Here is a 24,629-nt window from a genome sequence, read left to right on the forward strand (position 1 = left end):
TTATGCCTGCAGCTGTTAGAATGTTCCAACACATAGCCACATGTTTGCACACATACGAGTACTAAGTATATGCACGCACTTGAACATTTGGAAAATTTGTTTGATTTCAACTGTCATAAGCAATATGCGCATATATTTTCAATCAAATTTACAATTAAACTAAAATTTACTGATCAAATTTGAGCAAACAATCTCCCAGAGCTCCAGAGTTCCACCTAATATATCATTCCTATTAGTAAAATATTTGCTTCTATAACTAATTAGTCTTTACTTATTTAGTACATAATTCCATATGTCTTTTCCCCAGCCCCCATGAAAAAAAGGAACTCAGATCATATTTATTAAGCGCTTCAATTTAAATTTGGGAAAAGCAGTTTATATTAGTAATGACAAATAATCAAATTAAATTATATTTTTTTGTTCAAGCAATCTCTGAATTTAGAGCAGACCTCATTGCTTCTAACAAAAAGAAACAATTATGAAAAATTCCATCTACATACATAGCTTTTCGACAAGTATTTAATAAGTTTTGTCACTTGGCCGGCATTCCATTCAAAATTCATTAAATAGGAGAAACTATCTCTTACGCACGATAAGCTGAGATGCTGCTGCAACTATGCGCTCAGACATAATATTCGTTGTGCATTGCTAGTTTGGCATAAAGTTATTGTTGGTAACAAGCTCTGTCTGCCGACGACACCAATATGCAAATTTCTAGCATGCGAATAACCACAGGCCGGTCTGGTCCCGGTCAAAACCCGACTAGCTTCCTTTTGTGCTCTATTAGGCTGTTCGGTTGAAATGCTTTGGTATTGGCCAGTGTCAGTGTTAATGCGTCCACTGGCATTCGACTGGTGTTATGGAACTGAATACAGACGCGTGTACATCGCCTACACACATTCACATACTTGTACACAAGTATATAGTACATAGTACATGCCAACATCAAAACTTGATATGCGTGTATTTGTATACGTATATACTCGTATATACACGTACATATATAAATGTACATATATTCCGTGCTGTTGTTCTGTTGATTTTGCCCTTAAGCTAACAGCATGCGACTAACACAAGAGCAGCGCCATGACTAACGCTGTTGACTTTGCATATTAAAACAAAATGAATGCAAGCAGCGGCAAAAATGAAAGCAACAACAATAACACTAACACTAACAACAACAAACACAACGGTAGGTCAACAGCAAAATGTTGAATATTAACAAGTAAAGTATCCACAGTCCAGTGAGCTTAACTATGAGACACAGTACGCTTCGTACTCAGCGAAAAACAAGAAGAAAAAGATAACAATTACTTATGCTGTGAAAACTACAAGTTTTATTTGTGCAGCAAACATTTTTAACAGGCAAAAGGGGCCAACAGACAGTGGTGGGCAAGTCAAGTTTTATTTTTTAAATTAATCCGGGATAAAATTTTTAATTATTTAAAAGGTTCCTATAGGAGCAGTAATATCTGGAATTCAAAATTGATTTGAAGAAAGAAAACAACCATTGATTTTACGATTTTAGTAAAAAACAGACCACATACAATTACAATTTAAATTTAGTAAAAATCCACAATAAATAAAGATTTGCAATCTTGCAATTTGATTTCTGTTTGTATATAATTTGTAAATCTTAAAGAAAACTCAAAGAGCAAAATACTTGCTTCAACACACTAATGTCAAACCAAACAATTATTACTAAAACTCATCGTTAAATGGCTTAAAACTAAAATCAACAGCATGCTTCTTTAATCAATCTAACAAAAAACATTTTAATTTATCCTTAAATTAAAATAATAATATATTTTATTCAACCCTGCAGTTACTTACAAACAGTAAATAAACATTTTATTGGAAAATAATTGGAACATAAATATTGATTTATGCAAAGCATTGTGTCGTTAATGCTAGCAAGTTTACGAGCTCCGACAGACAAAGAAATGCAGATGGTTGTACCAATGTATATGAACTCGTCAAGCAACCTCTGCTTTTGGAGCCTTCTTCCATTGTCTTCTGTTTATTGTTAGTTTTCTGCACTAGCCTAGTGTACGTATGCCCTTTTGGCCTTTGAGCACAGAATGTAAAAAGCCTGAAGAAGAAAACAAAATGGGGTCGGTGGAAGCGATGGGGTGAGATGTGTGGCTGCTGCATAGTTGGGGCAAAGCTCGACAACTGACACTTGTACGGTTACTTTTTCATTTTCGTTAAAAGCCAGCTGCTGCCTCGTTGCCAGCATGCCTGGTCTGCCAACAATCTCTTCCTACTACCTTGCCGTTCATTTGTCTATTTCAGCTGGCCGCTTTGCTTTAATTAAATATATAAGGTTTGTTTGGCAAATTAAAAAATTGTTGACTTTGGTGGCAATGAGTACCGAATACATAAAGCTACCCGTCAGTTAGCTGCGTTAGCCAAGTCAGTTAGTCCCGAACTGGCAACACTTTTAATTAGCGCAAACGTGCAAAGGACATAAGAAAGAAAGCAAAGAGCATTCAAAGCACAGATAACTAGTTACCGACACATACACACACACTTATATTGGGTTTTCAGTGCAGAATGGCTTTTAGCAGTGAAAAGACACATCTTCCCTTTGACAGCACGAATAATATTCCAATTAGTCACTGTTCATTTGTACCACTATCAATGGGACTATAACGCTCATTAACTGGCAGAAAACATAAGTAATATTCCACCTTGACCGTAAGCAGCTTAAACTTAAAATAGAAACGTCGAACGAAATGCGTCGACTCGCTACGTCACAGTTACATCAAATGGCTGCAGACCAAAATATCATTAATTGACACACAGGACAACAACACAAGGCACCTACACCGATACATATACACTCACACATACAAGTATATACACATTGAGAAAATGCTTTCAACCGTGTTGGATGCCTCGCTAATTGGAGCACGTAAATGGCAGCGACAACCGTAGAGAAATGCACTTAATTGGGAAAGCCAATGGTGGGGACCTGGTGGTTTCTATTATTAATTAATGATATATGTACATACATGCATACATACATATGCATGAAGGTGTGTGTCTGTGCTTAGTAGTGGCACTTTATTTGCATTTCAAATTTTCAAAAACGTGCAAGTCAATTGCCCTTGGCATTGTTATATTTTTTATTGTACCTTTTTTTGATGGGCCAAAATCGAAGGTCACACCATACAGTAGTCTATGTGTGTATGTATGTGTATCTGAGCGGATGTATATACATATATGAAAAAGATACGTTTCTTAAATTTGAATAATAAATAAAATAAAATACTTATGTAAATTCAATTTCGCTATCTATGTTGAAATGCAAATGAGTTGACCTAAGCACTAACTAAGTTGATTTCAACGGCAGATATATTTACATAATATATATTATATGTGTATGTTCTTTAAGAGTTAGGCTTAGTTTAGAATACTCATACATATTTGACCCCTTTTTCTAAACACCGAAGCCACTGCTGAAATTAGGCAACCATTTGATTTATTGCAAAAGTGAACCTCGATAAGAAACTAACAAATATCTTTTTAGTCATATTTTTCATATATAAACAATTTATTTAAAAAAATGTATTTCCTGTTACATAAGAAATTCGCAACGGTTTTTCTGCATTTTCCTTTTGCCCCCCTTAGAAATATTTTTGATCTGATGAAATATTTATATTTAAAACCTAGAAATAAATATCCACATTATTGTGCTTTGCAAAAATGCGAAGAAAGAAAGCCTACAAATTGAAAGACATATTGTTTCTTGTCTTACCCTTGCTTTAAGCATTTTAGAGAAACTGTAAAGCGATTTTATGGCTAGGTGATTTCCATATCTTCAAGTAAAATAACCGCAGGCCTTTTTCCTGTTCCTGCTGCTGTCTTTGCTCTGTGAATACATATGTATATGCCTAATGGATGACTTCTAGAGCATTAAGAACTCTGAGTAAAAGGATAAAAGGATCCACCTCCTCGCTGTCTACATACAATTAATCAACCCTAGCTGTGCGTCCAATTAGCAGCAAAGTAAACTTCTTAATCTGCAATTTTGCATCTTCCTCAAACCCCACAAGATTCTAGTTAAATCTTCACAGAGACAGGCAATAAAATTCATGCAAGTCATTACGTGTCTGCACAGACATATGACATACTAAGTATATATACGTATATATGTATGTATATTATGCTAAATGTGAAGCTACTCATGCAAAATTTACAATTTCAGCGGCACATTTCTATTGTTGTTGTTTGTTATGGCAACATTGTGCGGATTATTATTGACAGCCTTTGCGTTTGTTGTTGCATTTATTGTTTTAGTTTTTGTTGCTGATACTGTAGCTGTGGCTGTTGCTGTTGCTGTAGCTATAGCTTTAGCTTTAGCTATGGCTTTTGTTGTTATTACTCTCATTTTAGTCTCATAAATATGTAAATTAATCATTTGCGGAAATTTACATACTTAATAAGTTGCTTTAATTAAATGTTCACGCACGCATGCTTCGCAATCTTGCCCCCGGGAATCCTTTCACTGTGCAATGCTTAAAAACTTTCACCCCTCCACCCTCTCCCTTTCTCGCTCACTCTCTCTGTTTCGCATCACTCCTGCCCGCCTAAATACGCAACACTCGTTACTCGCCTGGCCGGAAATCGTTTCATATACAAATGGCGACATAAAGACGCATTAAAGCCATTAAAAAATACAATTTATATATAAAAATAAAAACATTAACGCAAACTTGTTAATTGTGCGCAATCTGAGAGCTGTTAGAAAATGCAGCGCATATTTAATTTTCCACATTTGCATAGCCCTCTGCCGGGAAACGTCAGCCATAAATTTAAAATTGAAGCCGCGTCAGCAGAAAGGCTATACTGCCTGGCCCATTTTCCACATTTTCTACATTTTCCACCGGCATATTCATATTTAGAGACACAGTCACGTTCACGCCGCAGCCTGTCGTTTTATGAATGGCCCAACAAAATGAAGAGCGCAAAAAAGGCAAAACAGCTACAAATACAACAAAAAAATGTTTTCAAAAATATATAACAATTTTGTATCTGTACTGCGTCGGCAATCTGTATACCCTATACCTCAGCTCAAAGAGGTACGAGTATATTGTGTTGGCATAAGAGTTTGTAACAAAATCATGAGATGTTTATACTTTGTAATTTGTCATTCTATATGTATATTGATAGAACGCTGTAATTCTCGAAAGTCAGCCAGCACTGTTATTAGATTATGTAGATGTGTGTGCAGGTAGAGAGCTTTTACTGAAGCTCAGACGCAATGTAAATCATTAATTTTACTTTCATAAAAAAAAAACATTCTCTACCCCGGCCTTGAAAAAATATGCATGTTGTTAATCCTTCATTTATATGTTTCTAGATCCTTGACATACAGATCAATAATGTGTAGACTTTATTGGGACTTCAACGCTTATTTTACAGCTTTGGAAGCGGTGCTATTATTTTTTCATTATTGAATCACCATATTGACTAATTACATATTTATTTAATTATTTAAAAACACTATAACAATTTAATTATTTTAAAACACTACATAAATTGAGATGTTTGCTGTCAAAATGTACGAATTCACTGTGAAAATCTCCTTCATAAAGACATCGATACTATATGGATGAGGCTATAGATGACAGACAGTGAAGGGTATATTACTTTGGCGCAACCGAAAACAACGTTTTAAATCTTTTTATATAAGTCTATATATACATTTATTTACATAAGTATTTTCGAACGAGCGAGAAAAAATGTACATACCATGGGCACAGAGCCATAAATTAACATTTTTATGCGCTGCACCCAATTTGCCAGCGAACGGATGGGGTTACAGTTAAGACTGCCCCATATACATATGTATGTAGAGCATATATATACACATACATACATATACAAGTATAGCAGCCACACACAGGCTTGCTCTCGGTAAATTTCAGTAGAGTCTGGTTCGTGTTATTTATTTGCCAGCTTGCTTTTGTTTATGTATACGGACAAATAATTTTAATTGGTTTTCTATGCAGGCCACCACCCCCTCACTTGCGGTTGCTAACTGAGTGTGTAAAGCTGTGGGCTCTGAAAATCATTTTGCCTTGCAAAATGGAAATGGTTGCGCATGTTATTAAACTTTTGTAATTCATTTACATTCGTTTGCATAGAATTCAATTTGTTTATAATTCAGACAAAAGCGTAATAAAACCGCAATAATGCACAGCTCTTTGCCGGTGTTAAACAGAGGTTTGAAATACATACGTATAAGTACACCAATCATTATATATATGTTTGAAGTGTGAATTAAGAAAAGCCAATCCTTTTTATAAAATTCGACAGCAAGGAAATGATATAAAAAATGCTATCGAGATTATATAAAACAACTTTAGAGTCAATGTCCTAGTTTCTTAACCACGTTATCTGCCCTTTCTCTCAATAGAGTTTCTTTTAAAATGACATATTCCTTGTAACATAGCTGTCCAATAAAGTTCGTAATTGAAAGTTTGAAATCGAAACCAAAAGGTATTAAATCAAAAATAAAAAACATTCATCAAATGAAAAAAAACACTTGGCAAATTTGTTATTTATATTTTTTTTAGAAAAAGTAATGTCCCCAATATTTGCTAATGAAGTTGCAGATATAGCAATATATAGCAATAGGAAGATAACGATTTTTTGAACATTGTTCTTGGTTAAAGTTTTTTTTTTTTGCAACATAGCAAAAAATTTTATGAACATAAAAGTTATTGCAAAAATAACTACAGACTTCTGCGGAATAGCTTCAATTGAATGACCTAATATTATTATTTGCTGTCTTAAACGTTTTCCCCAAGAGAAGCCATAAGTAAAATTATGCGACTTTTCGGCACTAGCCTGTAGTACAAGCTTCTGTTTGTATTGAATAAAGCGCTTACCTGCCGCAAGTTCTATAGACAGCACAAAGGCTGAGCTCCAAGATGCCTTTTACAGCTTCAGTTTGTCACTAACACAGGCACAATGACACACATTTCACAAATTGCATTTATTTTTAGTTTTGCTTTTAAGCCAACATTTGGCTGGCTGTGTTTAGGGTTTCTTATTTCTTTCCTTTTTCCTTCCTTGCTTTTCGCTCAGCAAGCATTTAAAAGTGAGCGCCTCGAAGTATGCCACACATGAGAAACAGCAGCAACAATGACGCGCATACACGGACACTCGCACACATACCGGAGTCGGGCAATAGGAATGTGTGTATATGTATATATGTACATATGTATGTGCTATTATTATGTGAGTAAAGAGCGAGGTATATTAAGCATGCGGGAATTTTAATTTCACTTGTTCACACACACGCACATATGTTGCGACATATTTCTCAAACATTTTCGAAGCGGCGACGCGACAGGACAGGCAATGGCGATGGCGACGACGACGGCAAGGATAACGATGCGATGGCGGCTGTCATGTGCCGTATGTTGCTGTCGCTGTTTTTATGTCCCGCTATTTCGTTCCCTGCCTTCTACACGCTTGCTTTTTGTCGTTTTAGGCGTTTTTCAATGTTCATGGTTCATCTTGTGGCGGCGACGCTGACCTTGCCTTGTGACGTCGGTAAAAACTATGCCGCAATGGAGGGGCGATGCACTGACAGCTGTCAAAAATTGAGCACACGTGCAACGCACACCGAACCGAACACACCAAATATGGCCAAGGTGCGAGCTAGACTTGGCTTTGAGTTTTTTACTTTTTTTTTATGCGAGCCCAAATAAAATTAAATAAAACAGAACACAGCAAGAGATTTCTGGCAATGTGTCGTTTGCGTTTAATGTTCAAGTCAAGTGCGAAGCTTATGCGCCTCGCTATGTGCGCGTGAGTACGTGCGTGTGCGTGTGCGAGCGTAACTGTCTGTATATATTTATATATATATATGTATGTGTGTGTGTGTTTGCCGGAGAGTTTTTGGTTTGCAACCGCTGCCTTTGTGTGTGGCAGTGGCGCTTGATGACAAAATTTTTCGCACACGTTGTCGCTGTCTTCCTATCGTTGTATTGGTGCTCGTCTGTGTATGTGGTATGTGTATGTGTGCCGTCGTGTGTAAGGCAAACACAAACTTCCAGTTTTTAACTGCTGATTTCTTCTTTGTACTTTGTGTTTTGCGCTTGCACTTTCTTGTATGGTTTTTTATTTTTATTTTTGGAGATTGGATGTGGTTAACGTTCTTTGTACGCTTTTCGTTTCGTTTTCGTTTGCCTTTTTACGGCTTTGGCTTAGTTTAAATTTTTGGGATTTTCCTTTTGTGTTGATATTCGTTTTAAATAATTGGCATATCTTTGTTTTGCCTATTACATACAAACGTATATATGCGTATGAATAAAAGAGTGTGTCCGTTGTGTATGTAATGCTAATCCTTTTAGGGATTTCAATTTCGCGTTGCCTTCACTTTTGTGGCGCGTGCATTGAACTAGTGTGGAATTAGCACGTGGCAGGCAGAGGAAGTAGCTATATTATAGATTTACTTTTAGAGATGTTTTTTCGTTGCATTACATAGAACTGAGTTCCAAAGCGGTATCGAAAAGCTAAGCTTCATATTTAAATATATAACTTTGTTATCTCGGATCGTGTATTCACTCAACACTATTTAATATTCAAATCGCATTTGAAGAGATCCCGCTACCTACTTGCAGCCACGATGTGCATCAGTATGTGTGTTTCCTAATTTTTAGCCGCTTTTTGCGTTCACTTTAATAATAGTTTCATATATTTTTCCACGAATTCAACTACCTAATCCTCATGTCCTCTTTTTCATTTTCATTTCACCTTAATTCTACTCTGCTCCGCGTCTCCGTAGCGTTGCCTTACGAGGCTTTGCGTTCACCGGACCAAACAAACTCCGACTGCGAACTGACACAGCTTCTGCCTGCCAATTTTTTTTAGGACTGAAATTCCGTGCCGTTACACTCGCGGACACAGCATCCTTTTCGACTAGTGGCTGCCGCCATTCATTTGTTCGTGTAACGCCTCTGTGTAGAGATTCGCTCTCGTAACAACGTTCGTGTGCTCCTTCCAGCCCCCTTCGGGTCAACCGCAAGGAAACATAGAGCCCCAAATACCACCAACCAATATCCACCCACATTTATTGACGTTGCACAGCACCAAAATATGTATATCGAACAAGCCGATAAATATTGTGGTATATATATTTGTAAGCTGGAAAAATACCGACTGAATACTTAATACCAAATGAAAATTTCAACGAGAAGACGAGCGCATGAAAGTAATTTTGTTCATCAATTGATTATTTCCTGCCGGCATTGGTGTATACTTTATATTGTATAAAATATACATTCATTGTTTTGTGCCAGATCAACTACATGGTCAATTTAAAGATTAATTTTCGAAGAACATTTTCTTCTTTTTTTTATAATAAAAATATACAAATACCCGTTTATATTACACCTACCCATGTGGCAGCGCCGCCCGACATTCGATAGAAAGATACTAATTTCAAAGGTTTGCGTTTGGGGTTTTTAAGGAATTTATTCATGTGTTAGGGACACACTGTGTGCCATTTGGAACGGGAACCATCTTTGTGAAAAATACGAGTTTAGAGAGCAGTTGGTGTAGGAATTCACTTGTTTCTGCGGCAAATTAAAGTAAAATAAATATAAAATGTCGATGATTTCTGCTCGTTTGGCTTCATCGGTCGCACGCACCTTGCCGAAGGCGGCCGCACAGGTATTATTTAATTAATAAAACACAAAACCGTTCAACCAAATTGGCAAGCGAATTTTGTGCAAAAAACGAAAATTTAAATTAATGGTTAAACGCATTACTTCAGCATATAATATAATCCAACAGAGTTAACTGAACCCTTCAAAAGGAACTTTTAATAAGTTTGGCTCTTATAACTGAGTTACGCAATGTGTCCAAAATATCCGGCCGCCGTGCAGTGTCTCGCTAAAAGTTACATAATCGCCAATAAATGGAATGTAGAACTCCAAAGCAAATGTAAAAATTCAATTTCCTGATCGCATAACGTAAATGATCATAAATAAACGCATATTCTGGGTTTTGGCAAAATTACATAATTTGATGCTTCCACATTGTGTACAAATCTTAGCCACCGACACAGTCTGTGCATTGCGACCAGCTTTGAGGTTATGTATGCGAGTGAAAATCGATGATAGCAAATTCAAAATTCGTGTGAGGACCACAACGCAACTACTAAACAACGACCAATCCATATACTTACTTTTACTTATAAATATAAATTAATTAAAAATTATCCTTTTGACCGTAATCATAAATTGAGAACGATACGCTACGTGCGCCAGAGTGAGACAGCTATACTGTTATTCAATTCTTAGCACCCCGCGGCCGCTCTCTGCTCCTTACATAAGCAATAGTTGGCCAAACTGAAATCCGTTATCTGTCGTTACAGGTTGCTTGCAAGGCCGCGTACCCAGCTGCCACTCTCGCTGCCCGTAAATTCCATGTTGCCAGCACACAGCGCAGTGCCGAGATCTCCAGCATCTTGGAGGAGAGAATTCTGGGCGTTGCACCAAAGGCCGATCTTGAGGAAACTGGCCGCGTGCTGAGCATTGGTGATGGTATCGCTCGTGTCTATGGCCTGAACAACATCCAGGCTGATGAGATGGTGGAATTCTCCTCTGGTCTCAAGGGTATGGCTCTCAACTTGGAGCCCGACAACGTCGGTGTTGTCGTCTTCGGTAACGACAAGCTCATCAAGCAGGGCGATATCGTCAAGCGTACCGGCGCTATTGTCGACGTGCCCGTTGGTGATGAGCTGTTGGGCCGTGTTGTCGATGCTTTGGGTAACGCCATCGACGGCAAGGGCGCCATCAACACCAAGGACCGTTTCCGTGTCGGTATCAAAGCTCCTGGTATCATCCCACGTGTGTCTGTGCGCGAGCCTATGCAGACCGGCATCAAGGCCGTCGATTCGTTGGTGCCCATCGGCCGTGGTCAGCGTGAGTTGATCATTGGTGACAGACAGACTGGGTGAGTAGCAGATAATAAAAATGAATCCACCTCAAATAATTGTATAATGCGCATGGCGCTCAACAGCAAAACCGCTTTGGCTATTGATACCATCATCAACCAGAAACGTTTCAACGATGGCCAGGATGAGTCAAAGAAACTGTTTTGCATCTACGTTGCGATCGGTCAGAAGCGTTCCACTGTTGCCCAAATGTTGAAGCGTTTGACCGATTCCGGCGCCATGGATTACACCATCATTGTCTCGGCCACTGCCTCCGATGCTGCCCCCCTGCAGTACCTGGCCCCATACTCCGGTTGCGCCATGGGCGAATACTTCCGCGACAAGGGCAAGCATGCTCTGATCATCTACGACGATTTGTCCAAGCAGGCTGTCGCCTACCGTCAAATGTCTCTGCTGCTGCGTCGTCCCCCAGGTCGTGAGGCCTACCCTGGTGATGTGTTCTACTTGCATTCTCGTCTTTTGGAGCGTGCCGCCAAGATGTCGCCCGCCATGGGTGGTGGCTCCCTGACCGCTCTGCCCGTGATTGAGACCCAGGCCGGTGATGTGTCTGCCTACATTCCAACCAATGTCATTTCTATCACTGACGGACAGATTTTCTTGGAGACCGAGTTGTTCTACAAGGGTATCCGCCCAGCCATTAACGTCGGTTTGTCTGTGTCCCGTGTCGGATCCGCTGCCCAGACCAAGGCCATGAAGCAGGTGGCTGGTTCCATGAAGCTGGAGTTGGCTCAGTACCGTGAGGTTGCTGCCTTTGCTCAATTCGGCTCTGATTTGGATGCTGCCACCCAACAGCTGCTGAACCGTGGTGTGCGCCTTACTGAACTGCTCAAGCAGGGTCAGTATGTGCCCATGTCCATTGAGGATCAGGTATGTTCAAACACACCTACCTCCAGACAAAAAGGGATATTAATTCCGACCCATGCATATATCATATACCCATCTAGGTTGCTGTCATCTACTGCGGTGTGCGCGGACACTTAGACAAGATGGATCCCTCAAAGATCACCAAGTTCGAGAAGGAATTCTTGCAGCACATTAAGACCACCGAGCAGGGTCTGCTGGACACAATCGCCAAGGAGGGCAAAATCTCCGAGGCTGCTGATGCCAAATTGAAGGACATTGTCACGAAATTCATGGCTACCTTCCAGGGTTAAGCAGCAACAGTAATAGTTACAGCAGCAGTATGTGGTTATATCGTAGATATGAAGCAGCAATTACCAACAGTTTGCAAAATAAATGAAAATTATTTCTAAGCCGAAAGTCACGTAATAATTGAATGTTGCCGTCAAATTCACATAAATCAAGATGAGAACAACCTACACCTAAAAATTAAGATGATACAAACAAAAAAATTATAAAAAACAGAAAACGTTTTCCGCATTCATGTTTTCCTTGAACGTTTCAACTGCGGAGATGAACACGTTAATGCCATTTCTGGGAGAGAGAGCAGAGAGCGCACGTCTTTCGCAGTGCCATAACATCGGCAAAGAAGTCTATCGAATTTCAGTGAATTGATTTCCTGTCCAATTCTTTTACATCATTATTGTTTCAACTACATAAATATTAATCAATATTTGATATATTGTAATCACGAATAGTCGAAAATCTGAGGATGATTGTGAACGATGAAAATAAACGATACTAAATTATACACTTAAAGGACGAGCAATTATATTTTACTAGCCAGTAGGCTAGGAGAAACTCGGATCAGAAGTTATAAGCTTCTTAAAAATTTATACTCTGTGCATGAAATGTACAAGTGTATATTAGGGTTGCGCGAGCTAAAAAATGTAACAGGCAGAAGGAGACGTGGCAGACCCCACAAAGTATATATATTCTTGATCAGCATGCCAAGACGAGTCGATCTAGCCCTGTCCGTCCGTATGAACACCTGGATCTCAGAGACTATAAGAGCTAGAGACACCAAATCTTGCACAAAGATGCCTTATGTGTGCACGCTATGCAAGTTTATTTTATTTTTTTGATTTTCCGCCCTTTGGGGGTTTTTCTGATTTTACATTCGTATAATCGCCTATATCTCAGTACTATAAGAACTAGAGACCCCAAATTTAAGTCCCAGGTGCATTATGCCTTCCCCCCCACAGTTAGTGAATTTGTGTCCGTATGCCAAGTTTTATTATGATAGACCGATTTAACAGGAAGTTATAGCCATAAATATAATTGCTGCCCAAGCGGTGCCCGCAGCTGTTATTGATGTTGGTGCTTTGGTTGACTGCAAACATGCTCATACATACACGCATAGACATGCATACACGCATAGACATGCATACACGCATAGACATGCATACACGCATAGACATGCATACACGCATAGACATGCATACACGCATAGACATGCATACACGCATAGACATGCATACACGCATAGACATGCATACACGCATAGACATGCATACACGCATAGACATGCATACACGCATAGACATGCATACACTCACAAAGACGCAATTGCTATGTACACCCTTCACGTGAGTTCTAATATCGAAAGAGGTAAAATCGATCAAAATTTTGTTTTAATTTTTTAAATGTCTATAATTATTCTAATCATATGTACAGAGTATTTCAGTATTTCCGACTTTAGCTTCCCTACTTGTGTGTATATTTGCATCCATCGGCTTTCCTGTGGGCAAGTTTCGCACATTTTTGCAGATTTACAATAGCCGTCCCCGTTGCAGCTCTTTATAAGAGTCGGCTTGGTCAACTCAGCTCTCTATGATTTTGAGCTGGTATTTTTTCATAGTTTCTCTTGTACTCTAGCAAATGGTACCCTAAATTTGTAGTGTTCAGAAGGGGGCCTTACAGACTCCAAATTTTAGTACGTAAGTTATTATTGAGAAAAGACGAGTTGATATGGCGAAGTCCACCTGTTTGCTCGAATGAAATTTTAAATGATGTCTTTTAAGCAGATAATGCGTATTTTTAATGATATGATATTTACTCGTATATTTAAACTTAATCGGCCCTCGATAACTTCTATGCTAACAATCTGATATTAAAATAACAAAAAGTAATACAGCTATGGGTCCAGAAAGACCTTTTTATAGCCTGTACCCAAATGTGGTAAATACATCCCGTTATTGATTATGTGCCCGCATGTTAAGATTCGTCAGGATAGGTCAAATATTAACGAAGTTGTAGCCATAAATCTAATCTCTGTCCGCAGCTGTTGTTGCTGCTACGTTGACTTAATTCTGTACTGCACACATAGAACACGCATATGCTGTTGAAATTGTACATGAGCACTTATGTATGTGTTTTATATTTAATTAATTTAATTACTTACATTTTTACACCCTGTACCCAATGGATAGTATTTAATTTTTTAGTGGGGTGCACAGAGTATTTAAGAGCCTGCTGACCCTAGCATTCCTTTCTTGTTTTACGTTTGGCAGCAATCTCTTACAAATAGTTTTGTGAGTCTGGAATAAAACAAATTTAAGCGTATTTAAAAAATTTGGCCACAAGCTAAATTAATATTATAAATCTTGAACTTTGTGTGCTACAATCATTAAAACTTGATAATATATTATTAAAAAATATTTTATATTTCATCATTAGTAATCAGCTATTTACTTCAGTCAACAACTTATTACTAATACTAATATCAGGCTATTTTGAGCATCAAATTTTGTTTAGAGATCGTAGAAATACCCCGGACTTACACATATTAATTGTTAACCATGATTAACATACTAGACATTGAATTTTCGATATAGAATGAATGCTGGCATTGTAATGACTTTTTGTATATCCAATATCGGCCAATAGCCCCATCCAAGACCCGAAAATATTGACAATTTCGTTAACTGTTTGTAACACAATCGAAAAACTTTATTTGGAGTCTGTTTTTCGCATACATAGACTGATAAATAAAATTACAAAGGCATAAATTATTTCGCATATTATCGCAAACAAAAATGGGAGCTAAAATCCCCAACAATCTCACACACAAGCACACAACTACACTGTGCGTCTTTTGTTTTGTATTTTCTTTAAGTTTTAATTTTACGACATTTATAGGCTAAATAAAGTGAAATACTGCAGTAGAACATCGAATGCAGCTGCATTAAGTCGTCGCAAGCAAAAATGCGAATTTTTCTAACAATTTTCGACAAAAAAAGCCAGCGGAAGATTTGATTGATGCTGATTATCCATTGGCTTTTGGTGGCGAAAATTACATGTGTATGATATATATATTGTGAATTTAACTAATTTCCTTGGTTTTTACGGTATTGTTTTGTTATTGACAAGGTTATATGTATACATATATGTATAGATAGACGGTGAACTAGCAGAGGGAATGAATGAATATTGAATAAATTGAACATAAACTGTGAAACAAAGAAAAAGTTTGCACTGGAGGACAGCGGCTGCGTGCTTATTCAGCGCCAGCATTGATCGTGATTGTCTTGCCCTTTGGATCATCAAAACGATCCATTGTGTTAATGTCCATCATCCAGCAGACTCCAACGAACATAATTCCCAATAACAGGGCCACAACCAACAGGCCCATTAGAATGGCGGGTGTAACAAAACCCACACAATGCCAAGCATCTCCAAAGGAAAAATCGTTGGGGGTGGCGGCGTTAAAGGGTGCCTGAAACTGCAGCGATGAGAAGGTTAGGGTATTGGCGCTACCGTCGCTAGCCTCAAGCGTTAAATTTCCGCAAAAATACGAAAATGTGGTAGGCGCGTTAATACCAGTTGTTCGATATACGATATTATTGTATTGGAGATTTTCCAAGTTGTAATAACCGTCGCTTGTAAGCACAATATCGAAGGTAATCGCCGGTCCTGAAGTTTGCAATGATACTGAGAACTGAGTGTTAGGTGTAGAAGAGTTCGTTATTTGCATGCCGGTAACTTGAATTGCTGTCTGCTGCTGTTGGAGTGCGGTGTAAAATATTATAAATTGGTTTCCGCTAGTCCACCTGATGCCACCTGTAACAGCAGCTGTGTCACTAACATCACGACGGGTACGTCTCTGAACGACGGGTGAAGTTGTTGGTGCGGCCAAATACAGATAGGCCACATTGCAATTAAATTGCTTGCTGATAGAGGAGATTGCGGCATCTGGTGGAGTGACAAAATATAAGCAACTAATGCACGAGGGCTTACATTTGTAATAGACTGTCTTACCATGTGACTCAAGGGTAGCTGCGCGTGTTTCCTTGACATCGTCAAAGGTCACAAAGAGGGCGGTGCCTACGGTGCAGTTGACTGGACTCACAAACTGGCCGGTGCTGTCGATGGTATTGTGTTCACGCTTGGAAGCCACAGAACGCAAGGCCTCAGTGGGATTTTGGACATTGGAGTAGTAGTTCTTTGGGCTAACACCGCGCAGGTAGACGTAGCAGGATTCCGATTTGTCGTTCTCGCACAGAAAGTCACTATTGATGAGCTACACGCACAGAAATATAATTAAACCTGTAACTAAACTTATTGTAAAAGCTGTCTTACGTTATTTTCCTTGAAAGCCACAACCATGTGATCATTTAACAACGTTGCCATCTCGTCGGCAAACTCGGTTTGAGGAACTGAACGGAGTGCTGGTTTTGCAAGGCTATAAAAGGAATTCAAATATGTTATGTGCATCCAATGGCAAGAAGAATTACCCACCTGTTGGCTCCCCACAGAAATACGGGCGACTGCTCGGCCACGGCTACTCCCATGACGCACAAAGACGCAATCAGCATTTTCCACAACATCTTCCTGCTGCTTCGACGTCACACTTAATTGCAAAACCAAAACGAAACAAAAATAAAATCAGCACTTGAACATAATCAAACTAAAGAGATCAGGTGAAGAATAACGAACCAAAAATTAACAAAAACTACAAATGAAAACCGTGAAAAACGTCCACTTTGCACGGTCCGTCGTCGATTTGCGCTGTCAAAGTGAGAAAACTTTTCATATGACAGGTCATGTGATGTGCAACCAGCTGACCGATAGCAGCGCGATTTATCGAATGTAATTCGATTACTTGCGCACCCACAACTTATCGAATGCATTGATGCATCTCTACTTGTGCGCTCGAGTTGTTATTGTTATGTTTTCTTATGGTTGAAGAAATGTATAACAAAAGCGCGTTTTTAATAAAAATGATTGGAAAATATGTGTAAAATGCGACTGAGGCGTCGACCGTGGCATCGGAAAATGCGACGCGCCATTGACCAACTCAGAACGCAGTCGCGGCGCAAAATACAGCTACTAGTAATCTCAGGGCTGTTCCTCACGCTGTGGTTGGCGGGCACTCTTCTGCCGGTAACAGATAGTGATGCCAAAAATTACGGCGACAAATCCTGCATGCCCATCGATGTTGTCTACACGTGGGTAAATGGTTCGGAGCCGCAGTTTATTGCGTCCATCAGACGGTATGATCCTAATTACGATCCTACTCGTTTCGATGACAAGAACGAGCTACGATACTCACTGCGCTCACTTGAGATGCACGCCAATTGGGTACGTCATGTCTACATAGTTACGAACGGCCAGATACCCAACTGGCTGGATCTAACCTATGAACGTGTGACTGTGGTGCCCCACGAAGTGCTGGCTCCGAACCCAGATCAGCTGCCCACCTTCTCGAGCGCTGCCATTGAGACATTCCTGCATCGCATACCAAAGTTGTCGAAGCGTTTTTTGTACTTAAACGACGATATATTCCTTGGCGCACCGCTTTACCCGGAGGATCTTTACACCGAAGCGGAGGGCGTGCGCGTTTACCAGGCCTGGATGGTACCCGACTGCGCCCTAGACTGTCCGTGGACGTACATCGGAGATGGTGCCTGTGATCGGCACTGTAATATAGACGCATGTCAGTATGACGGAGGGGACTGCACCGATGCTGCCAATGAAAACAGTGATGCTTCTCAGATTTTTACTACAAGCGACGAGGTGCAGCAGGGGCAACATGAATCCCCGCCCGTTCCAGCGCCTGCAGTGCAGACAGATAGTCTAAAACTTCCATACATGGGCCTACAGAAGTTCTTTAAGCGCAGCTCTCCAAAGTTTAAGGATGTGATGCGTCACAAAAACGTATCTACCCTCGTGGAACTGCGTCGCATTGTGGAGCGTTTCAACAAGGAAAAGCTAAAATCGCTTAATCCTGATTTGGGTACTGGCGATACAGGAAGCACAACGTTACCAGCAACGCCGCGTCACATGTTGCATAAGTCCGATTTTAAATCTTCTACCGATATCTACTCACACTCCCTGATTGCTACAAATATGCTGCTGAATCGTGCCTATGGCTTTAAGGCGCGTCATGTTTTAGCTCATGTAGGTTTTTTACTCGATCGTGACATTATAGAGGCGATGCAACAACGCTTTCATAAGCAAGTCCAAGAAACAGCTTTGCAACGCTTTCGCGCGCCCACGGATCTGCAGTTCGCTTTCGCCTACTATTCCTTTTTAATGAGCGAGACGCAAACAATGAGCGTGGAACAGATTTTTGATGAGTTCGATACGGATGGATCAGGAACGTGGTCAGATCGCGAAGTTCGCACTTGTCTGACTCGCATGTATCAGCCGCCACTAGACTGGTCCGCAATGCGCTATTTCGAGGAGGTGGTCCACAACTGTACTCGCAGCTTGGGCTTGCATTCTCCAACGAATACGGTAGTGCATTCAACTCTGGTGTATGAACGCTATGAAGACTCTAATTTGGTGAGTTATAAATGTAAATAATACGAAAAATGAGTTTTTCATTAAAGAATGTGCCACTAAACAGCCAACTATTACGAGGGAACTAGTTGCACGCTGTCCAATTCTGGCCGAGGCTTTAACCGCCAACTTCGCTGTACGCCCCAAATACCATTACAATGTTAGTCCAAAGAGAGCTGCGCACAGCAACTTTATGATGCTTACCTCCAATGTGACTGAGGTTGTGGAATCTTTGGACCGTCTGCGCCGTAATCCACGCAAGTTCAACTGTATCAATGATAACCTGGACGCTAAAAGGAGCGAAGATAATGCGTTGGTGCGTCATCTGCTTGAGGATTTCTATTTGTCTTTCTTCCCGCGAACCAGTAAATTCGAATTGCCAGCACAATTTCGCAACCGCTACGAATCTTGGCATGATTATCAACGCTGGCGCCGTCGCAAACGAGCCGTTCTCGTTGTGGGCTATGGTGTAAGCATCTTACTGGTGATCTTCCTACTGCGCTTCATGTTTGTACACAAGGCCAAGATTGTGCGACGTTGTGTGCAACGTTTGTAGAAACTGAGTATTTTCTTTATTGTTGTGATAAGTTATAGCTTTTGAGATATTGGCCATTTTGTTGCTACGAAATTAAGCTAAATTTTTAGTCAAAACTAGTTTAGGCTCAACAAATGCTATTCTAGTTATTTAAGAAACAAAATGAGGCTAATTTAAGAACTCAAATTGTCTATAATATTCTAATGATAGTTGTGAAACTTCACTAATAGTTTTATGTTTTTAATTCGCGCCAAATTCGAATAGTGTCTATTTAAGCTCACTGCTACATAACTCCATACAAGTTGATTGTAACAAAAGCTCATTGTTGCGACAGTTGCAATTTAAAATAGATGTATGTAGTTTTCCGTGAACATAGTTATGCATTTATTTATATTTTATTTTATCACGGGTTTCTTTCTGCCACTCATCCAAACAGCACTTAACGGTACAGTTTTCCCCTTGGGATGATTACCGCAAAATGCGACCGCCTGCCGAGAGCGGTGGGCGTTGCCAAACAATTCAGTTGTGGCACAAACTACGTCATCACTTTTTTAACTTCGACTGCTGGAAATAGCCATGGGCGGAGATGGCATGCTGGGTGGTTTGTAATTATGGACATGCGCCACCCACTCTGTCGCATTTCGGCACATTAGGCAAGGCTATATACATACATACATAGATTGAGCGAGCGTTAAAATTATAACAACAATGGCAAAAGACTCAAACTAAGTTGGCACTTACGTGGCCGGAAGTCAGTGGGCGGAACTAGAGCGCGTCCAGACAGACAGGCAGTGCTTGTGTGAGTGTATGTATGTGTAGGAGTGGGTGTTGCTGCATTTATTTTTTTTTTTTTTGGGAACAATGCGCTGAACTTTGGCAATGATGATGATGTGCTTTTTGTGCATTGAACATATTCTCTTTTTTTATTATTATTTTACTCTTATTTATTTGCGAGTTTTCGCCAACTCACCAGTTTCCACAGACATGTGAAGTTTTTGTGTTGTGCTTTGGCCAAGTTCCCTCAGTTCTTGTTTTTTTTTTTTTGTGAGGGTGTTGCCGGATGCTGTGGCATAAATTGCGTCCGCAGTTTATTTTTTTAGTCGCCACATCTACGCTGATTGCTTTTCCTCCTCTCACTGCTCGTCCAGCGCACAGCGGGTAGTCGTTACATTTGACTCCTGCAATAAGGTCGCTTGCATTACCCTACCACAGCCAGTGAGGCGAGAATTCTAATTTCTTATGGTTGTAGTGGAGAAATCTAGGCAATAAAAAATCGTATCTGAACATTTGATCAATTATCTCTTATCTGGACGTGTCCTTGCTACCAGTCCCTTTTGCCCTCCCCGGCCAACACACCTGACCGCAGTAAGCACGTCGTCTCTGCGGTGGCCTCGTAATTCATCCTAAATGATTTTCGGGCCACACACACACAATTGAACATGGATGGTCCTATGATTTCGGTTCTCATTTCAGCGGTGTGTACGTGCAGACGACAAAATTTGGTTTATTATGTGCATTTTGCGGACTAGGCTCTGGGTTTGTATCTCACAGCGCGGCGGTAGGCGGACGGAAGTGATTTGATATGAGTCCGTTGTGGCAGTGATAAATGTCCTTACGGTTGAAGGTTTATGCAAATTTGTTTACCAAATGCATATAAAATCGCACCAGGCTGGATTTCATAAATCAAGTTGCCTGAAATTGAGTAACTTGTGACTTATATATAGAGGTCGAATCTAAAACATATCTAACTTAAAGTATATAATATATAAATATTTATTGCACTTTATACTTTCAATTTTTAAATATATTTTGTTAAATCATGTGATTTACTTGTATAGGAAAAATATGTTCCATTTTATTTAGCTCAATATCGATTATTAATAGAATGTAAATCAATTACTTGTACAAATGGAAAGTAAATATATAAATTATAAGTATTGCCAACATGTATTATTTACGTACTCAAAAGATCAAAAATTCTGATTTAGTAGCACCAGTGGCATGAGTTTTTAAGAATTTATCCAAACATTTGATACCAAATGGAAAACTACCCATTCAGTTTAAAAATGAAACCAAATCGGTAATTAAGCTTATTTTGAACTCTTAATTAACAATTTATTTTAAATACTTTTATGAATTTACAGCAGTTTTATGACCAGTTTTGATAATTGTAAGCAATGAAAAAATTAAATAAAAATCCAGTAAACTAATTCAATTCGTAATGTTATTATAAAATCCAGGGAAACTGCACGTCTATGGTATCTTTTCCCATCACACTACTTTTGAATAATGAAATCAAATCACAGCTGGGGATAAACATCAAAACTAAAGTACTATGTATAAATATCTGGAAATCGTATTGTTCAATATTTCCAATCTTTGCAAATGCCGCCAGATCGTCAAGTGGGTAGACAAATAGACACCCGCTTGTGATAATTTAAAATCTAATAACCTTAGTACACCAACCTGGGAAAATCGAAAATATATTCATATTTAATTGTCTATCACGAAAACGCTGACAAATTTTGATAAATGGCTTCCTTTGTAGGCCAACAACAAAGAGTGCAGCCGAGAAAAGTCTTTCTGAACAACAAAATTAAACAATTGTGCTACGAAATTACTTATTTTTTCAGTATTTAATAAGCTGTGCACATGTAGTCGGCACTTTTGTTTTTCAGCTTTTCTATAATTTTCTGTGGCAGAATAATAACAACAACAGACGCGTGCAAACATGGCCCTGGGCTATGATAATAATTACTTTCAAATTGTTTGTGCCACTGCCGATGGCAGAGGGAGGGCGTTGGTGGAGGTGGGCGTGCCGGCGACGCAGTCAGCCAACCAAAATGAAATGCATTGTAAATAAAATATTAAGACATTAAGTCGTTCATTGCGGCAATTTACATTCATTATTATTACGAGCCCATCGTACGTGCCCATAAGCCATGGGAATTGGAATAATGTTGGTGACACATACATCCACACAGCAACAACAATGAAAACAGAACCCGACTGGCGACATCGATGAGGAGAAACAGCCAGCCGCCTGCATTCTCATATTGGTTGGAAATTAATAAAATCATAAAATTGTAATTAATTAATGCAGGAGACAACAAATATGCATTGGCAGAGCCGCCAGTAGCTGCCGCCGTTGTCTGACTGACGGATCGACTCCAATCGACTCGAAGCGACTGATTAGCGATTCAGGTGCGTGAGTGCATTTTTCGGTTTTCTACAGAATTTCAACGGCGGCGGCATGACAACGAACCGCTACCACCTTAACATGGTTATTTCTTGGGTGCCTTACCAGTCTTGACAGATTGCATGGCAGGCTTTACACATAGGGAAAAGGAAACGGCGTAACCTATAATACATTCTGGACTGTTTCAAATTTCCCTTTAAAATCAATATCTATTGATATTTAACGTCATCAGATTCTGGAAAATTTTAGGTACATATTTAGGCATATGCATATACGATATATTTTCTTGTAAAACTGTTTTGTATTTATATTGTAGGGAAGATGTACATATGTTTAAAACTAATTACACTACATTATTTCGTTACCTTATGGGACTACTTACAAATTACTTTACTTTTGCCTTTAAGGAACTACTTCTTGACTTTTGTTTACTGTCAATATTTAGTTTGTTTTTATACGATTTTTTTTTTTTTGGTAAAAAAATATATATTTCTTAAACAAGAATGTTAATGTTAGCGTTTTTTTCTATATTTGAAAGGGGTATGTGGTTTTAAATTTCTGACTTAGGAAAATTATGGATGTAAAAATAAAACTTTTAGAGAAATGATTATATGTTTTTAAAGTAAATGGCTTTACATAGATCTTCAAACAACAAATATTTTTAAACTGCAGTTGTTCATTGCTGATGAATATTGATTTTGATTAAATCTTGTAATTACAACATAATATTTAAAAAAGGATCAAAATGTTGTGTCTCTTTAAAAAATAGTGTTTCAATTTGTCTTATAGTTGTCGCTCCTTTATGTCTACCATATTTGATTTTAGATTGGATTTTCCCTTAGTGTACCTCTCAATGCTTTTACAAGACGCTAACATGCTTCGTTTGATTGCCGCTGATTGTCTTTGGAGGCGGCTGTCAAGTACTGGCATTTGATCAACGTGGCACGCTGCATTTTCATTGACAGTAGCTGTGGCATTAGCAGTTGAAGTTGCAGCTTTTAATATTTGCTTCTGACAAATGCACACTAATGATCCGTAATTTGCTAATGCCGCTCTTTCAATGTGGTGTTTAGCCTATGCGCGGACAACAATAAGTTGCCACATGTGGCTGGCCAACGGAATATGCAAAGTTAAACGCGCAAAAGGAAGGCGTTGCCACGCCTCATGACAAATTATGACAGCAAGCATTTCGATTTGATTTATGAGTCTTCATATAAGAAACCCTGAGTTTGGTTGCCAGTTTTTGCGCTCAACTATGACCCCCTCTTTCCAGAGGACACATTTGCAAGTCTACACGTTTCCTGTGGCAGTCTACAGCACAGAAAAGGAGGCACAGCTTTTATTATTTGTATTTTTTAATGATTTTAAAGTGACTTTTAACGGGGTGTATTATGGGTGTTTAACTGCTCAGCGCGACATTAATCCGCGCGTAATTAATGGCGATATAATTTACAACAAAAGGCCAACAGCAGTGTTCAACGGCACAGGCCACAAAGTACTCGCTGTGTATTACACACGGTGTAAGAACAAATCTCAGTGAATTGGAAATTTTACAGTCACTATGAACAGCAGTAGTTTCTGTTTCAACGACTCTCGATCGCTCTACACATGAAGGTTACCGTTCTTTTTATACAGATTCTGTTTGGTTTCGTTGTTTAACTTAGAAAAAATTAACTTGGAATGTTCGTATGTTTCAGAAAGTGTTCCGTTTAATCCTTTTCCAAAGGCTATATAGCTGATGCTGAAGAAATTTTATCTATTTGCCATAAATAAAGTTTAGAGTGAGTTTCATTAATAAACTTATCAGGTACTTGCTTTGTTTTGGTTTCCGTAAGAATATAGTACACGATGATTTTAACTAAACTAACTAAAAAAAATAAATACATATGTATGTTCTTCAATTACAACTAATCTTCCGGAACACCGAAAAAAAGCAATGAAAAGCTTATATACAATACCTTTATATTAAACAATTTATAGCAACCTTTTTCCAATTCTTAAGCATTCTGTAGGGTAGTCAGCAGCCTTTCGAGCCGAAGTCCAAATGCCCAAAACACTTTGTTCGCTTGCCGCAATTCAATAAAAGAGCAGTAGCGCAGCATCAGAGGCAGCAGCGGCAACAAATTGCCTGCAAAGTGTTACAATAATAAAAACTCATGCTTGGAGGCGTGTCCCAACATAAAACTGTAAGCGAGACCCACGAGGGTGCTGCGCACAGTGTTCCC

The 24,629-nt window shown here is 39.1% G+C and overlaps 4 protein-coding genes across 5 annotated transcripts in view; 2 read left to right on the forward strand and 2 right to left on the reverse strand.

The window, feature by feature from the left end:
• Window positions 1–7,035, reverse strand: part of LOC115620772 — a 79,660-nt gene extending 72,625 nt beyond the window's left edge. Inside the window, exon 1 of the mRNA XM_030514183.1 lies at window positions 6,903–7,035. The gene's annotated coding sequence lies outside the window, so the exon portion shown is untranslated. The remainder of the gene's footprint in view (window positions 1–6,902) is intronic.
• Window positions 7,036–9,553: 2,518 nt separating this feature from the next.
• Window positions 9,554–12,643, forward strand: LOC115631595 (ATP synthase subunit alpha, mitochondrial). The gene is made up of 4 exons (XM_030528400.1): window positions 9,554–9,696; window positions 10,403–10,983; window positions 11,050–11,851; window positions 11,929–12,643. Exons 1-4 carry the CDS (start codon window positions 9,631–9,633, stop codon window positions 12,136–12,138), a joined length of 1,659 nt encoding a protein of 552 aa, XP_030384260.1. The 5' UTR covers window positions 9,554–9,630; the 3' UTR covers window positions 12,139–12,643.
• A 2,171-nt stretch (window positions 12,644–14,814) lies between these two features.
• On the reverse strand, window positions 14,815–16,923 carry LOC115625974 (V-type proton ATPase subunit S1). Of its 2 annotated transcripts, XM_030521221.1 has the most exons (5): window positions 16,823–16,923; window positions 16,625–16,736; window positions 16,466–16,568; window positions 16,145–16,406; window positions 15,384–16,078 (listed from the first exon to the last, which is right to left on the reverse strand). In XM_030521221.1, exons 2-5 carry the CDS (start codon window positions 16,711–16,713, stop codon window positions 15,384–15,386), a joined length of 1,149 nt encoding a protein of 382 aa, XP_030377081.1. In that variant the 5' UTR covers window positions 16,714–16,736; window positions 16,823–16,923. The 2 variants fall into 2 exon arrangements, with proteins under 2 accessions (XP_030377088.1, XP_030377081.1); XM_030521228.1 differs by lacking the exon at window positions 16,823–16,923 and having other exon boundaries at window positions 14,815–16,078; window positions 16,625–16,713.
• Window positions 16,924–17,124: 201 nt separating this feature from the next.
• Window positions 17,125–19,476, forward strand: LOC115632800 (N-acetylglucosamine-1-phosphotransferase subunits alpha/beta). The gene is made up of 2 exons (XM_030530055.1): window positions 17,125–18,673; window positions 18,738–19,476. Exons 1-2 carry the CDS (start codon window positions 17,129–17,131, stop codon window positions 19,224–19,226), a joined length of 2,034 nt encoding a protein of 677 aa, XP_030385915.1. The 5' UTR covers window positions 17,125–17,128; the 3' UTR covers window positions 19,227–19,476.
• The last annotated feature ends 5,153 nt before the right edge of the window (window positions 19,477–24,629 follow it).

Source organism: Scaptodrosophila lebanonensis, unplaced genomic scaffold (genome assembly GCF_003285725.1).
Source record: "Scaptodrosophila lebanonensis strain 11010-0011.00,11010-0021.00 unplaced genomic scaffold, SlebRS2 tig00000001-arrow-pilon, whole genome shotgun sequence".
Classification (NCBI taxonomy): domain Eukaryota; kingdom Metazoa; phylum Arthropoda; class Insecta; order Diptera; family Drosophilidae; genus Scaptodrosophila; species Scaptodrosophila lebanonensis.

Bases quoted from the DNA above. Each gene is read 5' to 3' on its own strand.
- LOC115632800 (XM_030530055.1), top strand. From the start codon at position 17,129: ATGCGACTGAGGCGTCGACCGTGGCATCGGAAAATGCGACGCGCCATT. The intron at 18,674-18,737 runs GTGAGTTATAAA...GCCACTAAACAG, and splicing joins GCTATGAAGACTCTAATTTG to CCAACTATTACGAGGGAACT.
- LOC115625974 (XM_030521228.1), bottom strand. From the start codon at position 16,713: ATGTTGTGGAAAATGCTGATTGCGTCTTTGTGCGTCATGGGAGTAGCC. The intron at 16,569-16,624 runs GTGGGTAATTCT...TTCCTTTTATAG, and splicing joins TTTCTGTGGGGAGCCAACAG to CCTTGCAAAACCAGCACTCC. The intron at 16,079-16,144 runs GTAAGACAGTCT...TCACTCCACCAG, and splicing joins AGCTACCCTTGAGTCACATG to ATGCCGCAATCTCCTCTATC.
- LOC115631595 (XM_030528400.1), top strand. From the start codon at position 9,631: ATGTCGATGATTTCTGCTCGTTTGGCTTCATCGGTCGCACGCACCTTG. The intron at 9,697-10,402 runs GTATTATTTAAT...CTGTCGTTACAG, and splicing joins TGCCGAAGGCGGCCGCACAG to GTTGCTTGCAAGGCCGCGTA. The intron at 10,984-11,049 runs GTGAGTAGCAGA...GGCGCTCAACAG, and splicing joins ATTGGTGACAGACAGACTGG to CAAAACCGCTTTGGCTATTG.